The 16254-nt window shown below is 30.1% G+C and overlaps 1 protein-coding gene across 1 annotated transcript; it reads right to left on the reverse strand.

The window, feature by feature from the left end:
• Positions 1–9: 9 nt before the first annotated feature.
• On the reverse strand, positions 10–5791 carry LOC133037135 (uncharacterized). Its single transcript, XM_061113970.1, has 5 exons — positions 5741–5791; positions 5537–5632; positions 1511–1556; positions 1357–1433; positions 10–438 (listed from the first exon to the last, which is right to left on the reverse strand). Exons 1-5 carry the CDS (start codon positions 5789–5791, stop codon positions 10–12), a joined length of 699 nt encoding a protein of 232 aa, XP_060969953.1.
• Between the last annotated feature and the right edge of the window lie 10463 nt (positions 5792–16254).

The raw sequence follows: 16254 nt of genomic DNA on the forward strand, positions 1-16254 counted from the left end.
GTAACGAAACTAATTCCTTGATGAAGAAACTACTTTCTTGGCGAAGAAATCGATTTCTTGATGAAGAAATGCTTTCTTGGTGATTTTTCTGGCGACAATTCTAATTCTAACGACTTTTTCGACGCCAGCAGTAACTCCGACCACTTTTCCGACATCGACAACTACTCTGACGACTTTTTCGGCACCGACAGAAAACTTCATAATAGTTGTCAGAATTGACATTGTCGCTGGTAAAATTACAAAAAAAGTCACCAAGAAAGAAATCAGTTTCTTGGTGATTTTTCCTGTGATTTTTCTAGCGACAATGCTAATTCCGACGATTTTTTCAGCGCCGACGGCAACTCCGTCGACTTTTTCGGCACCAACAGCTACTCCGATGACTTTTCCGGTGCTGGCAGCAAACTCCAGTGACTTTTCCGGCGTGAGTGACACCTCTGGCTATCACTATAGTTTCATTTGTTTTATTTTTTTTAAATAATAAATATGAAGGGAATTTTAATATTTTTTTTTATGGTAATTCAATTAAGTATTTATTTTTTATAAATTTTAAATTCAGATTTTTTTTAATGTTTTATATGGTTTTTTTTATATTTTTAATTTGATTGGTTAGATAATGCCATATTTAGTAGCATTTACTTTTTATGCCATATTTATCATAACCTTAATAATTTTTCACATTTTTTTAAAATAGTCCTTATTATAAAACATTTTAGACTAATTATAATACACTACTCTCACACATCATCAATTAATTAATTTTCTTAATTTAAATTTTATGTATATAACATGGAAGAGTGCGGAGACAATCTTGATCAATACATACTTATTACTTGTTTATATATATTACTAGTTAGAAGTTACGTAAATATTAATTTTATTTAAAGTTTAGTTTTTGCAAATTTTAAAAAGTAAATACTTTTTGGCCAAAAGTTCATGTCATAATTTGATATACTTAGTAATATGTTTAAATGGGCTAGAAGTCATGAATAGGGAGAGTAGCATTATATTGCTCATCAGAATTTATTAATACCCATGCCATTCAACTCTTACTATCATGGGGATTTGTATGAAAGATAAGAAAAAGTAAAACACAGACAATGAACTTGAGAGGAAACTCTTTATAAGAAAACAACATACGGGACGAGATGCAACTGAGATGGTTAAAAATCTGAAACCATTCATATCCACAGACAATGACAGTAGCCCTCTTTGGGTTTCTCTACAGATCGTCCTTTTTCCATGACATGGGCCCCAAAGAGGGTGCTCATTTGGATATTAAAATTATATGTCGAAATATTCAATATAAAGATAGTTTTGACTGTGAATAAAGAGATTAAACAGTGTATATAGAAATACACCAGTAAGATTCAAATCAATGACATCCTGCCACTGGGATTTCTTCATTCTCATCATTAAGTAGTCCCTAGTGATTCCTGAAAAACACCGAAAAAGCATCAAGAGATCGAATGTGGAATGAAAACAACATAAGAAAAGGAAAATTTCAAACAACCTGCATTATTTACTAATACATCAATAGTTCCCCAAGCATCAACTGCCTGCAGATTGAGATAGAAATATTACAAACCATTCCACCGTTTAACATACAACGTGAAAAAACAATATGAAGAAGAACATTTTCTCACTGTACTTTTGATCATTGGATCAACATCAGCTTCTTTTGAAACATCTCATCCAAAAGTAATAGCTTGGCCACCAGATGCTTCAATCTGTAAGAACTCAGTCGAAATAATTTTCTATGGTGGTAGAACTACATAAAGAAAATAAATACAAAAGTCTAGAATCTATTAAATTAGAAAAGGAGAGGCATTTGACCAATTAGAAATTATGGAAGATAATTCTTGCACTACTATAACTGAAACTATTAGTAATCAAATCATGACAAAATTAAGGTTTGAATTGATGTCAAGTATTGTGTTATCTGAGAACAAAAGAAAGAAAAATTCAATTCTTCTATCCATGTAATGTTATAGGGAAGGAAAAAGAACTAATATACAAGTTAGAAAACATAAACATAAGAAAAAAAAAATCAATTTGAATCACAATATAAATATAAAATCACACAAAAAAAAGTCAAATTAATTTTAGACTAATATAAGAATGAGATCAAGCCATGTCTCTGGAACAATTTCGATATGATTAATTTTTTCTTTATATTTATGTATAAAATCACACAAAAAAAAATATCTTTTTTGTTGCAATCATACTTGAAAAAAGAAATATAAAAAAATTGATATATATGAACTAATAAAAAAGAAAAAGAAGAAAAGTCAAAACTTTTTTTTTTTTTGAAAACACCACTCCCTATTAGCTCTTAAAGAAGACCCTCATATATTAAACACCATTCAATAGCCCCAAAAAAGAGAAGCAAAAAAAAAACATGATTATATCATTCTACGCAACAAACGATAAATGTTTTAAAATGGACAAAAAATCTCCCTGGCCATTTACCAAACTTTGCTGGCTCTGTACTTCTCAGAGTAGAGTGAGTCTGATTAAGGTCGCAATAACAGTGAGGAAGATAATTAAGTTTCACTTTGTATCTGCCATGAATACAACGTTAAGCAACTAGCACTTTTCTACCGTCCTCTATAAAGAAAATTACAATTTTTGGGACATCTAGCCAGGTATCTCAAGATTAGCAACTGCTATACACAAAAAGAATACCCAAATGCTCAAATTAGTTAATAAGAGAATCATTTGAAAATCGCAAATCAAATTTCTATACTTTTTGATCGAAGGTGCCACACACACACACATACATAAAAATATATATATGTAATCACACCCAATCACTGAACGGGATTTTTTCTAAAAAAGAAAATCAAAATTTCAACTGAAATTTTAGATAAAAGAAGAATGGAAGGAGTGGCTTACCTGGGTGCTGAACGATTGGGCTCGCCTTCTCGCTCGAACGGGATCGTAAGCCAATCTAAATGGGTTATATAAAATATATATGTAATCACACCCAATCACTGAACGAGATTTTTTCTTTATAGTGGTAAAATGTATTATAGGCCGAATAATAAGACTTCGTAAATCCCTAATATCACCCTTTTGAAATTTTAAATGTTTGTTTGATTAGTTTTATTTCTTTAAAAAAAAATGAATAATAAGCTCTTATTGAGATTTTCAGTTCACGGAGATATTTCTATGAAAGTGTATTGTTTATTTCTTAAAAATCGTAACGGTTTTTCTTTTTAATTATCTTATATGAAAATATAAAAATTTAAATTAAATTCATATAAATTTAAGTAATATTTTATAAAGTCCAAAACCAAGTTCTTATCGATAAAAAAAAAAACCATCTTATAGATTCCTATCTGTTTTTTATTTTTATTCTTTTTTTACCAAAAATATATATAACAAATAATATATATAACAAATAATATTTCTCATTGTTATTTGAAAATGAAACAATAATAAGAGAGATTAACAGTGAGGTGACATTATTTACCGGATAAATAGCTATTATATAAACATATATTATATCGTATAGTTTCATTTAAAAAAAGATTGTTTAATTTTTTGAGTTTATTTATTTGTTAACGTTTAACGTTAACAGTCTATTAAGTTAATCGTGTAAGACTAAATAAAAGAAATCGTTAAACTAATAAATCGTTAAACCAAGAATTGCGGTTAGATAGACACTTTTAATATATATAAAAAGATAGAGATATTATATAATCTATAGAGATATACAAATATAGGCTCCCTACAAATATATAATAAAATAATAAACCGCCACGTATATAGCCAGTTTGAGGAAGACACAAACATAAATTGTTTTTTATATTCATCTAAAAATCTCACTAAGGAAAGGTTAATTATAAATTTTTTGACAAACGGATCAAAATATAGATAGCACACATATAAAGTCTTTGGTCGCTTATTTATATATAGTATAGGAAAATTCTACAATGCACTCCCTTAAAATGGATATATTGATGCACTCCTATCTGTTTTAGCATCCGAACTAATTTTTTAGTCAAATTTTTTCTCATGGTCATGTACGTTATACTTATTTCAAACATCCTGCAAAATTTTAAGAAATTTGGAAAAGTTTAACATGCCAAAAATTATGTTCAAACAGTGTGTTGCACGCGTGACTATTTTATTTTATACGCGTGTAAAATAAACTGTTTGAACATTATTTTCTATATTGTAAATTATTCTGATTTTTTCAAAATTTTGTAGGATATCTTAAATAGCTATAACGTACATGAATATGAAAAAAAATTAGACTAAAATTTTTTTCTGGATGCCGAAACAAGTTAAGGGTGCACCAGTACATCCCTTTTAAGGGGATGCATTGTAGAATCACCCTATAGTATATATCCTTGGCGACCAATTAACCGAAACATACAAATTTATATAGATATACACATGGATTTGATTTGACACCTATGTATTTTTATCGATATATATAAAAATTAGTATAATAACCGTAATTAACACTTGCTTATATATATATATAATTACATGCTTTAATCAAGAAAAAACTAAGTAAGCATTGAGAAATAAGAAAAATGGCCACTACTCGAGATGGTGTTCTGATCGTATTTTGTTGTTGCCTTTATCTCTTATCGGCCGGTACGTACATAATAAAGTGTATTTTTCTTTAAAATTATATATATATATATATACATGACACATGATCACAACTATAACAGAATTATTTTCTTCTATATCTTTATATATTAAAAGTGTATATCTAACGGCATTTCTTGGTTTAATATTCTTGGTTAACGATTAGGTTTGATCTCCCGTTAAAAAATAAATCCAATAATTAAACCAAAAAATTAAACAATCTTTTAAATAAACAATCTTTTAAATATTAATAATCTCTTTTTAAAAAAGAAAAATATAGATAAAATATTTAGAAAAGATAATATAAAAGAAGATTGATTGTGTTGGCTTAGAGATTTTTGGGCTTGGGCTTAAAAAAATAATAATAAAAAAAAGATAAAATGGGCTGTAATTAGTATTTACCTTATATGTTTGTGCTTATTTTTAGTTTTATTTTTAATTTTACCACCAAGAGGAGAAGGTTGAAAAATATTATTGGTGCTTATTAGTAATTTGCAAAGAATGTGAAAGTCTATAAATATATAGATGTGTAGCTATTATTAGATATGAAATGAGATAATAGAACTTTTTTCAATTAGAAGATTAATGTACATTTTACTATTAATAACATACATTATTATAACACAACTATATTTTACTTACTAAATATACCGACACATATTTTATTTTTATAAAACAAATCGTTCAAATAATTATACTATTTTAATTATTAATTCAAATAAAAAACTAAAATATTAAATAAAACTAACATTACGTGGCTTGGCACGTAACAATCACCTAGTATATATATATATATAGTTACATCAAGTAGCAGTACAATAACGTCAACAAAGAATTCAATATTAAGAATCAAAAACTCATGTAGCTACAATACATGGCCAGCACTACTCACAAAACCCGGTTCTAATTCGCCACAGCTACTTCACACCAAATCAGGCTTGTTCCCTCTAAGGCCGGGGGAGTCCAAAACGGTGGCCGTGCCACCAGGGTGGTCAGGTAGCGTGTGGGGTCGAACACTATGCACCTATTCATTACAAGGATCATCAAACTTACTATCCTCTTGTGTCACTGGAGACTGCGGCAGCTCCTCCACCTTGGAATGTAATAATACTACTTCCTCCACACCACTGACCACTACTTTGGCAGTCTTCACATCAACCTCTACTGGTGATGGGCAGTACATAATGAGCTATTTTGTGAGCCTTACTAAGGGATACAACCTTCTGATTGTTGGGAAAACTTATTGCAATTAACCACAATATTTTTCCTCTTTGTATGTCAAAAATGGGATACTTATCAAACACCACAACAAGCAATTATTAAATATCAACCAAAGCACCACAAGCAATATAAAATACACAAATCAAGAATAAAAGTTAGACACCAAGATTTTTAAGTGGAAACCCAATGCGGGAAAAACCACGGGACCGTAGTCCGCTTAAATCATCCACTATCACCAAGGTTCAATAATGGGATTACAAAGTTCTTCTCTAGTAAACTAGAGGCTCACAACAACATCAAGATTAAACAATCTTGGATCACCAATACAACTTTCATCATCATCTCAAAAGATGGATACACAAATAGAAAAAGTTTGAGTCTCACCAAGTAGGTATTGTAGAAGAGCACCTTAGAGAGGACAATCGCCAAATCGGAACTAGTAGATTGGTAGAGCGCCTTGCAAGGATTCACCACTCAAAATTTGAGCTAAAATGGATGAGAATCCACCACTTGATCTTCAATACAAAATGGCAAAACCCCTTTCTCTCTCTAGCTTTCTTTCTCTTCTTTCCCTCTCTTTTTCTTTCTTTTCTCTTTGGTTGACTTGCTGCTCACGAACCCCTACTATCCTTGCTGCCTCTTTTTTTTTTTTTTCTTTAAATTGAACAAACAAATGATGGGCCTTAAGCCCTTAATGGTCCAAGCCCACCAATAAAGGGGCGGACCCAACACTGATGATGGTGGCTCCGGTGGGCGGAAGAGGAGGTGGAAGGTGTAAGGCTAGCGGTTGTGTGGTGGAGTTGATTAAAGAGTGCCCTGAGGAGCTGAGAGTTATGTATGGTGATGTGGGTGTGGGATGTAATAATGTAGTAGACTGCCAAGCAAGTGAAGATGATCAAGATGAAGATTATTGTTCTGGTGTGACTAGTAATTCTGGCTTGTTTGAAAAATCATTCCTCATTCTTCTCCTAATGACAAGATTAGTAGTAGTAGTTTCTCTTGCTTAACTTCTAATTCTTATGATTTTACTTTTTGTCCTTCTAGTTTTCCTACCCTCCACAGGTACGTAAATTAATATTATATGATTGTTTGAAAATTTGCATGTTATTCATATATTTTTCTTGTATTATGATTGAAGCAAATGTTTAGATACCTTAAAATGATCTAAGATTTACTCTTCTTATTTCTAGTACCATAAAAAACTAATACGAAAGATTATCCTCCCTCTCCCATAAGGCATTACATACTATAATTAGTTAAATATTCTCAAGGCACTCTTGTTAATGCAATAATGCTTGTAATTATGTATATTTGGTTTTAGTTATGTAATGTAATGAATTCATGTTTAGGTATTTCTATTATATATGATCCTCTTATTACTAATTGTGTATTATTTAATAGTCGCGGTTCAGGGACACAGGAAAAGAAGTACAGGTTGGTAATGATAGTGGTGCTGGGATCGTGTGGCTGCGCAGGTTGGCAATGATAGTATGCTATCTTTTTTGGTGTTTGACACTTTAATGTGTCCACCTTAATATGTGTCCCTTATTAATATTTTTGTTATTAATATATGTTAATATCTTTATTAATTTATATTAAAAAAATTTAATATTTTTAATTATATATAATTTGCAAGAATATCTTCAATGAGAGAGTAAAAATTGTACTATATTTAGCCAAAAAAAAAAAGATTTTGTAATATATTTGCATCAATTTTTAGCATTATACTTCAATGCACAACTGCAAAACTTGATTTAAGTTTATTCTATTTTATTTTTGTTCTTTTTGTTCTTTTTTTTTTGTTATGAATGATTTTTGTGCTATTTTTTTATAAATAATGTTTTGCATTATTATTACTATATGGTACTTTCAGGTGTTCAATGTACTCATGTGATACTTAATACTTAATAGAGTTTTCCAATTATTTATCAAATTAAAATTTTTTGAAGCTGATATATATGACATAAGATATATGATTAACCTATATATTATTTTGACAGGTTACGGAGTTGTCACACATCTCCACACTAATATAAATATAAATAATGTTGTCGTACAGATTTGGGGATCTATAATTAATTGAGATTAATATTTAATTTTGGTCCAATTTATAACAGATATAAATTTATGTACGAAAGATATGTAAGACTATATACATACTGGTCCCAGCGAGAAGATGCAAGGAAGTGTGTCGTGGCTTGTGTGAGTATATAAAAAATTAAAGTGTTTGAAGCTATTTATTAATTAATCTAACATATCTATTTTAGTATTAAGAAATTTGATTGAATATTAAGGGAAAGGAAAAAATATTAGGTGTCATCACATAAGCGAAGTGTTTGGAAATTTCTCTGTAATTTGAATGAAAATGTACGTAGGCTTTACCTATTTAAAAAATAAATATTTATAAATTATAATCTACATGAATGTAGAAGTGTAGTTTTAAAAAATAGAATGAGAATTGAAGTATATGCTAAAAAGTATAAGATTTATTTATCTCAAAATTAATTGACCATAATTTTATACATTATTTTTTTTTTCGTATTTATTATCAAATACTCTCTAACAACTATATGTATATTATTATTATAATTTTATGCTATATATGCTATATTAAACACATAGTCTCTAGCTATTTTTTCTTTATTATATACTTAAATTAATTCGTTGTACTGGTTGGTAGATCAATTATTATTAAGAGTATATATATGTCTAATTTGTGATCACTAGTCTATAATATAATTTTAGTCACTCTTTAAATCCAAAAATCAAACATTACATAAGAGTTCGTTGTATTGTCAAGCAGCCATTAAATTACCTTTATTATATGTGAATATGACATGTTTTTCACCAGTCATCAAGCATATTTTAGGTATGCAAATAATTAGGGGAAATTTAATTAATTGTGCATTTATTAGACTATTTTTTTTTTTTGTAAACTTAAACTATTCAATATTGATAGAATATTTTATTTTTTTCTTAAAATCTCATTCTACTCCTCTCATTTGAACAACTCTCTCTATAAACACACACGGAGGAGCACACAATCGACCCACAACCTTAATTCCTTCTCTCCACAACCACCATGACCATAGTGTTAGACTTTTATATGTATGAAATAAAAAAAAAAAATGTATATGTATATAAAAATATGGAATAAACGAATATATATACTATATAACTTAAGGATTGATATACCCAAAGACCCACTAACTCAATGGCCACCTGCGGACTTAACGACTTCTCCATCAACTACTACTTCACTATCAGCAATGTTGTCAAAAGAATAAATTGTATGATTAATATTTGTTATCTGTGAGTAGATGTTAGATTTAGGATTGAAAATGGCCAGATTTGAGTTTTGGACAAAAAATTAGTTTTTTTGTTAGGTTCGATGGTAGTCCGATGGTGGTCCGATAGTAGTCCGATGCCTTCCTGTTGTTAAAATGAGTAAAGGTTGAAGACGAAGGTCCAATGGTGGTCTGATGGTAGCCCGATAATATAGTCTGATGGTGGCCCGTTGCCTTCCTAATGAGCTTAATGAATAGAGCTTAACATCTATAAATGTAGATATGGTCTAATAGTGGTTCAATGGTCACTTGATGCTACACAAAAACATAAAAAAAATGTTTTTATGCACAAAAACATAAAACAAAAAATCAAAAAAATGGGAAGCAGAAATGGTCTGATAGTGGTCCGATGGTGGTTAAATGGCCACCTGATGCTACCTTTTTTATGTACAAAAACATAAGAAAATAATAAAAAAAAAAATGGGTAGCATCTCGGGCCACCATCAGACCCCCATCGGACCACCATCGTTATAGATTGATGGGAATATATATGGAGTATGGATGGTGAAGTTAGAAGAGAAGAGAAGAGAGAAAGGTATAATGGGTATGAACATAAAATGTGCCTATTTTGTTTTAAAAAAAAATTAGTAAGCTTGTGTTCAAAAATTTAATATACCCCAAATGTATGTATATAAATTTAAATTTCTCATAATTAATCGTAGCCTCATGGGTTAAGCCTCATCAAATCAGTTCAATATCAACATATTACTTGTATCTACCTCATCAATGGGGCAAGTTTACATGAAATCCCTATCTTATAAATATAACATAAAATCTTCATGCAAAAGGTTTAAAATTCGTTTCTTACCAACTAAGACTAAAAATAGGGTTCATAAACACTGCATAAACACTTTTGTAATATTCAAAGACTTTTACAGCTAAATAACATTAACTCATGAACTAGAATTTGTTAATACACCAACCACATAAAAATCATCATCTTAATATTTGTATTGATTTATTTTCTTTAGCTTTATTAGATTTAAAAATCATCATCTTAATATTTGTATTGATTTATTTTCTTTAGCTTTATTAGATTTTATATAAAGCAGCTTTTGAAAAATTTAGTAAATATTTTGGTATTTTCATTGAGAGTTGAAAAAAAAATTAATTTTAATGTTCTATATTGCAACAATAGTGACCACTAAAACCACTATCACTAAACCTGCTGCTCATGATGGGGACACTGCTATGAATTACCTGTTAATCAATTTAATTAAATCAATTATATCTATTCAACAATTGATTAACTAAAGTTAAGAAATTTAGCTAAATTAACTATTCTTTTATCAATTGATTAACTCAAGTTAACCAATTTAGTAATCACAAACTTAAAACAATTAATAAACTAACTAACTAATTAAAAATCATAACCATAATGAAATAGCAGCACTAAATAATTAGTATTAAGATACAAAATAATACAATAGGTCATAATTTTAAAAACTTTACAAGAAGAATCAGATACAGAGAATAATTAACCCATTTATATATCAAAGTAAAATAAAAAAGCACTAAGTACTGAATCATCAACTAAAAATCTAAATGACAAAAAAACAAAAAAACAAATAGACAAAAAATGAATTGTTGAAACAAAGTACACTTTCATGAAAGTGTATTAATCAAGTAACATTATAAAATCAAGGAAAAAAAATAAGGCTAAAACTACAAATAGTACATTAAATTAAAGTGAAAAAAAATTAAAAATAATCCAACACATGTATCAAAATAAATAAATATAAAAGTTTCTAAAATATACATTTGGAATATATAGTATTGTAAACATACCTCCGACCCATTATCTTTTTTTTTTTTTTTGATGAATCAGAAATTTCATTATTCCAAAACAAACAAATACATCTGACCCATTGTCTTAGCAAGAAGAAGAATAAGAAGAAGAAGAAGTAGAAGAAAAAGAAGAAGAAGAAGAAGAAGAACGAAGATGGCGGCTTGAGAGAGAGAGAACGAGAAGAAGAGTGGGGATGGGTTAGGGTTATTAGGGGTTTTTTTAATATTTATTTTTTTTAAAATTGTTTTTTTAATTTTTAAAGAATTTTTAAATTTTTTATTTTTAAAATACTTATTTTTTTTTATTTTTTTAAATATTTATTTACGTGGACCAATAAAATTGTGCTACATGTACACTGTGTACACGTAGACATTCCACCATGGCAGTTAACAACTAAAAATGGATAGAAGTGTTAAACTGCTAACCGAACACGAATTTAGAAGATTTTACCATCAAAATTTTAGAGTTGGAGTTAGTTGCAAAAACCTGGCCACTTAAAAAGGTTATGCCGCAAATTACTCGAAATAATATTTAGATCAAATAGAGTACTAAAGAAAGAATATTGAATCTTTAAAAAAAAAATATAACAAAAATATATTCTTTTTAAAAATAGTACATCATGAGGATAGTCGTTATAGTGTGTCATCATCTGAATGCTACAATTTCAATCTCACTTTGTTAGGAGACTTGTATCTCCGTGACATTTGTAAGATCAGGGAAAACATAAGCAAAGAAAAGTAAGAAAAGACAGAGCAAGAGAAAGAGAGGAAAAGATAGAGAAAGATGAAGAAGACAAAAAAATTGTCTTATTAATGAATTGGAAATCGAATACAGTTTATATACTTTGATACAAACAACTGAAAAGAAAGACAATAAAGAGCTAATTAAACTAAGTGAAAAATAACAAACTTGACTGCTAATTTAACTAACTCTTGACAGTCATAACCGATTCCCTTATCACTTCTCCTCAAACTCACAATTGGAGCAGTCAACAATGGTGAGTTTGGATCGAAACTAAGGAAAGTGTTGGCTCGAAATTACCTTAGTGAAGACATCTGCAAGTTGATCAGGAACATGTTTGATAGCAACTTTGTTTTGTTGAACCTTTCTCGAACGAAGTATAAATCCAGCTCTATGTGTTTAGTGCGTGCATGAAGGACAAGATTTGCATTGAACAAGAGTACTGTACTGAGATTGTCACACCAAATAATCACTACAAGAAAAGGTGTTTTTGCCGGCGCATTTAGTGACATGCGCCGGTAAAAGTTGTCGAGACTACCAAAATTGTGAAATCCCAAATTTATTTTGGGTTTACTTTTACCGGCGCAAAAATGCGCCGGTAAAACATTGCAATGCCGGCGTAGTGAAGTAAAATGCGCCGGTAAAACGTAACACCATTAGGCGCGAGAATTTGCCGCCTTTGATTTCATTTTTGGGGCGCATTTGTTCTTTTACCGGCGCATATATGCGCCGGCAAAAGGCTAAAAAAAGTTGGAGGGAAAATTCCCGCGTGTGTTTTATTTGGTAGGTGAGGACACTTTTACCGGCGCACTTATGCGCCGGCAAAAGTGTTAGTAAAACGCGCGTTTTACTGGTAGGTCAGAGTAAATTTTTTAAAGAACTTTTACCGGCGCAATTGGATGCGCCGGTAAAAGTTATAATATGTATCAGGGGGCACGAAGCCCCCTTTCTTCCCCATTTTCCTTTTCCACAAACAGCCGCCCCTCTCTCTTTCTCTCTGGTTCTCTCTCTCTCGTTCTCTCTCGTTTCACTCTCAATCTCTATCAAACTCTCTCAATCTCTCTAAATTTTTCTCAAAATCTCTCTTTCCCACTCAATCTCTCTTTGTTCATCTATTTTTTCCCCAAAAAAATAGTCCGATCACCATTTGTCTTCACCACCGCCGGCTGCACCACCGCACCGCCGCCGTCCGCACCACCGCACCCCCCAAACGCCGGCTGAAAGGTATTTTTTAATTTTAATGTATTGTTTAAAAATTTAAATTTATATATATGTGTATGTGTATGGTATATATGTATGTATATGGATGTGTATGTATGTATATATGTGTATGTGAGTGTATATACGTATATTTGTGTATGTGTATGTAGGTATATATGTGTGTATGTGTATGTATGTATATATGTATGTATGTATGTATGTATATATGTATGTATGTATGTATGTATATATGTATGAATATATGTATGTAAAATGTATGTGTATATATGTGTATATGTGTGTATGTGTATATATGTGTATATGTGTATATATGTGTATATGTGTATATGTATGTATATATGAATGTGTGTATGTATGTATATATGTGTGTATGTATGTATATATGTATGTAAATATATATGTATATATGTGTGTATGTGAGTGTATAAGTGTATGTGAGTGTATGTGAGTGTATGTGGTTGTGGTTGTATGTGTTGATATGTATTTAGATATTAAATTTTTAATTTGATTTTACTTTTTTATGGAATTAGGTCCGTGTTCAACCGCTCGGGATTACCGCAAGCTGCCACAAGTTGTTATTTTTGCACTCGATTCAGGTATATTTTTTTGCTTTTGCTTAGTACGTAGTAGTTTTTGATATTAGTTTATATGTATATGCATGTTAGTGAAGTAGGTTCTGTGATAAAATTGACTGCTGTTGGATGGGTGGATTATTTTTTTGTTTATATATTGTCTTGCAATATTTGTTTGTGTTGTTTATAGGTTTTGAAAATTTTGGGTTTACAATTTTTAAGCCGTTATCCGCTTAGAAATTTTAGTAGGTAAAATGTAAAATTAATTAATTGTTTAAAAAAAAATTAAGAATAACTAGCTAAAGTAATTGTTGATAAAATAAAATAAATAAAGTAAAACATAAAATTGAAATTGGAACATGTAATTTAAAAATTTAGTGAAGTAATTTTATTTAAAAAAAATATTTTCAATTTAAATAATAAATAATTAGAAAAATATTTAATTAAAAAATGTAATGTATAAGTTAAAATGTAATAAAGTGGTATTAAATGTTTTTAAAAAGTTAGTAATTTTAATGTAAATAATAAATGATAAAAAAATATTAATAAAAGTAAAAAATAATGTAATATATAATTTACTATATATTAAAATTTTTAAAAAGTTAGTAACTTTAATTTAAATAATAAATGACAGTGGAAAAAAAATAAATTAAAAAATGTAATATATAAATTAGTATATATTATAATCTATAATAGGTAATCAATTATTTATTATTTTAAAAAAAAATTTAATCTTAAATTTAAATGAATAAATGTGAAAATTATAAATTACTACTTATTGTTTAATTTTAAAAAGTAAGTAAGTGATATTATTGACTTTAAAAAGGTTGTAATTTTTAAGTTAAAAAAAGAATAGAAAATTATGAAATAACTTTTATAATAAAAATTAAAATTTAATAAAGTGATATTTTTAAAATTTTAAAACTTTTATACTTATAATCTAAAAATAAAATAAAATAAAATTTTAAAGTAATTATATTTAGAATTTAATCAAGTTATCATAAAGTAAGTGTAACTATAAAGTAACTATAAATGAGCATAAGATATTAAAATAGCATAAAATTAAATTGTTTTTATCTTTTCTTCATCTCTTTGGTTATACACCAAAGATAGGATAGAACAATTGTATTTGTATTATCACATAGTGATAATTAATTTTTTTTTCAATTTTACACATGCACGAAATACCTTAGACCCGTTTGGAGAGGCTGAGTCAGTAAGGACTCTTAAATACGCTTCTCCAAATTATCCAGGACTGTTTGTCCGCATGGATAGTTTGGGCTTGTTTTATACTTATAGTATGATCTATTGCTTATTTGATTATTTCATTAGTAGATATTTTGGTACAACGTCTTCTTACACGTTCTTGTAAGTCGGCAAACTTAATTACTACAAGTTTGCTAACTTATAAGAACTGTGGGGAGGTGTTGCCGAAATTTTTACAAAAATGAAATAATCTTAAGAGCGTAGATTGCACTATATGTATATTACAAACCTGAATGGGATAGGTTCTTTACCCTTTTAGTAATGGAGTGAGAAGGTGGATTAGGACACTTGCACATTTTTTTGTTTGTTTTTAAATTGTTTTTGTTAAATACTTCGTAGTGGAAGATGCCTGCCAACCGAAGTTGGATGAAGGCGCACCGGCGCTCTGCAGAGTTTCGAAGTGGCGTTGACGAGTTTGTTGCGGTAGCAACAAACCACGTGAACGCTGACGGATTAGCTCGATGCCCATGCATGCGGTGTTTGAATGTGAATTTTCACACACCTGCAACTATAAGGGTTCATTTATTTCTCAGCGGGATCCAACCTTCGTACAACCCCTGGTATTTCCACGGGGAGACTTTCTCTCAGCCCGCAGTTGAACTTCCTGAAAATGACGAAGAGGAAATGGCAGATGTGTTGGCCGACATGTTAAGAGGGGACCCTGGGTTTGACGAATCTGCTAACACTACTGATTCTTTCAATGAACCCCCTATCAACGACAACAACAAGTTCGATGACTTGTTTAAGGAGATGGAGGCTGAGTTATATCCAGGTTGCAAAAAGTCAGCCCTTAATGCACTGGTAAAGCTTATGCCTTTGCAAAGGTTTTGAATAGGTGGAGCAACCACTCTTTCGATATGTTGCTGTCCATCTTGATTGATCTATTTCCAGAGGGGACAAAATTACCGAAGTCGCATTATGAGTCGAAGATGCGATTGCGCAATCTAGGTTTGGGTTACGACTCAATAGATGTGTGCAAGTATAATTGTGCTATTTTCTGGAAGGAGAATGAGAAAAAGGAGTTTTGCCCTGTATGTGGCGAATCACGATGGGTGAAAAGAAAGGGTAAGGGGAAAAAAGTTCCTCACAAAGTTATGCGTTACTTCCCACTCACACCTAGGCTGAAACGATTATATTGCTCAAGACACACTGCGGAGGATATGCGGTGGCATTACTCGCAGAGACCAAAAGAGGACGGTGTGCTTAGGCATCCTGCGGATGCTGAAGAATGGAAGCAGTTTGACCGTCTTCATCCGTCTTTTGCTGTTGAACCTAGAAATGTCAGACTGGGATTGGCGACTGACGGTTTTAATCCATTTGGCAACATGAGCAACTCTTACAGCCTGTGGCCAGTTATTTGTATTTTAAACAATTATGCTCAAGAACACTTCATGTTTCGGATTTAGAAAAAATGCAAACAAATATTCTAACTATTTTGTGCAAGTTAGAAACAATTTTTCCACCGGCATTCTTCGACATAATGGTTCAC

The sequence above is a fragment of the Cannabis sativa genome, chromosome 4, assembly GCF_029168945.1.
Source record: "Cannabis sativa cultivar Pink pepper isolate KNU-18-1 chromosome 4, ASM2916894v1, whole genome shotgun sequence".
NCBI classification, from domain to species: Eukaryota; Viridiplantae; Streptophyta; class Magnoliopsida; order Rosales; family Cannabaceae; genus Cannabis; species Cannabis sativa.

Coding starts and splice junctions, on each gene's coding strand:
- LOC133037135 (XM_061113970.1), bottom strand. CDS start 5,791: ATGTACTGCCCATCACCAGTAGAGGTTGATGTGAAGACTGCCAAAGTA. Junction 1,557..5,536: donor GAGGGAACAAGCCTGATTTG/GTGTGAAGTAGC, acceptor CTCAATCTGCAG/GCAGTTGATGCTTGGGGAAC. Junction 1,434..1,510: donor TGTATTAGTAAATAATGCAG/GTTGTTTGAAAT, acceptor GGTGTTTTTCAG/GAATCACTAGGGACTACTTA.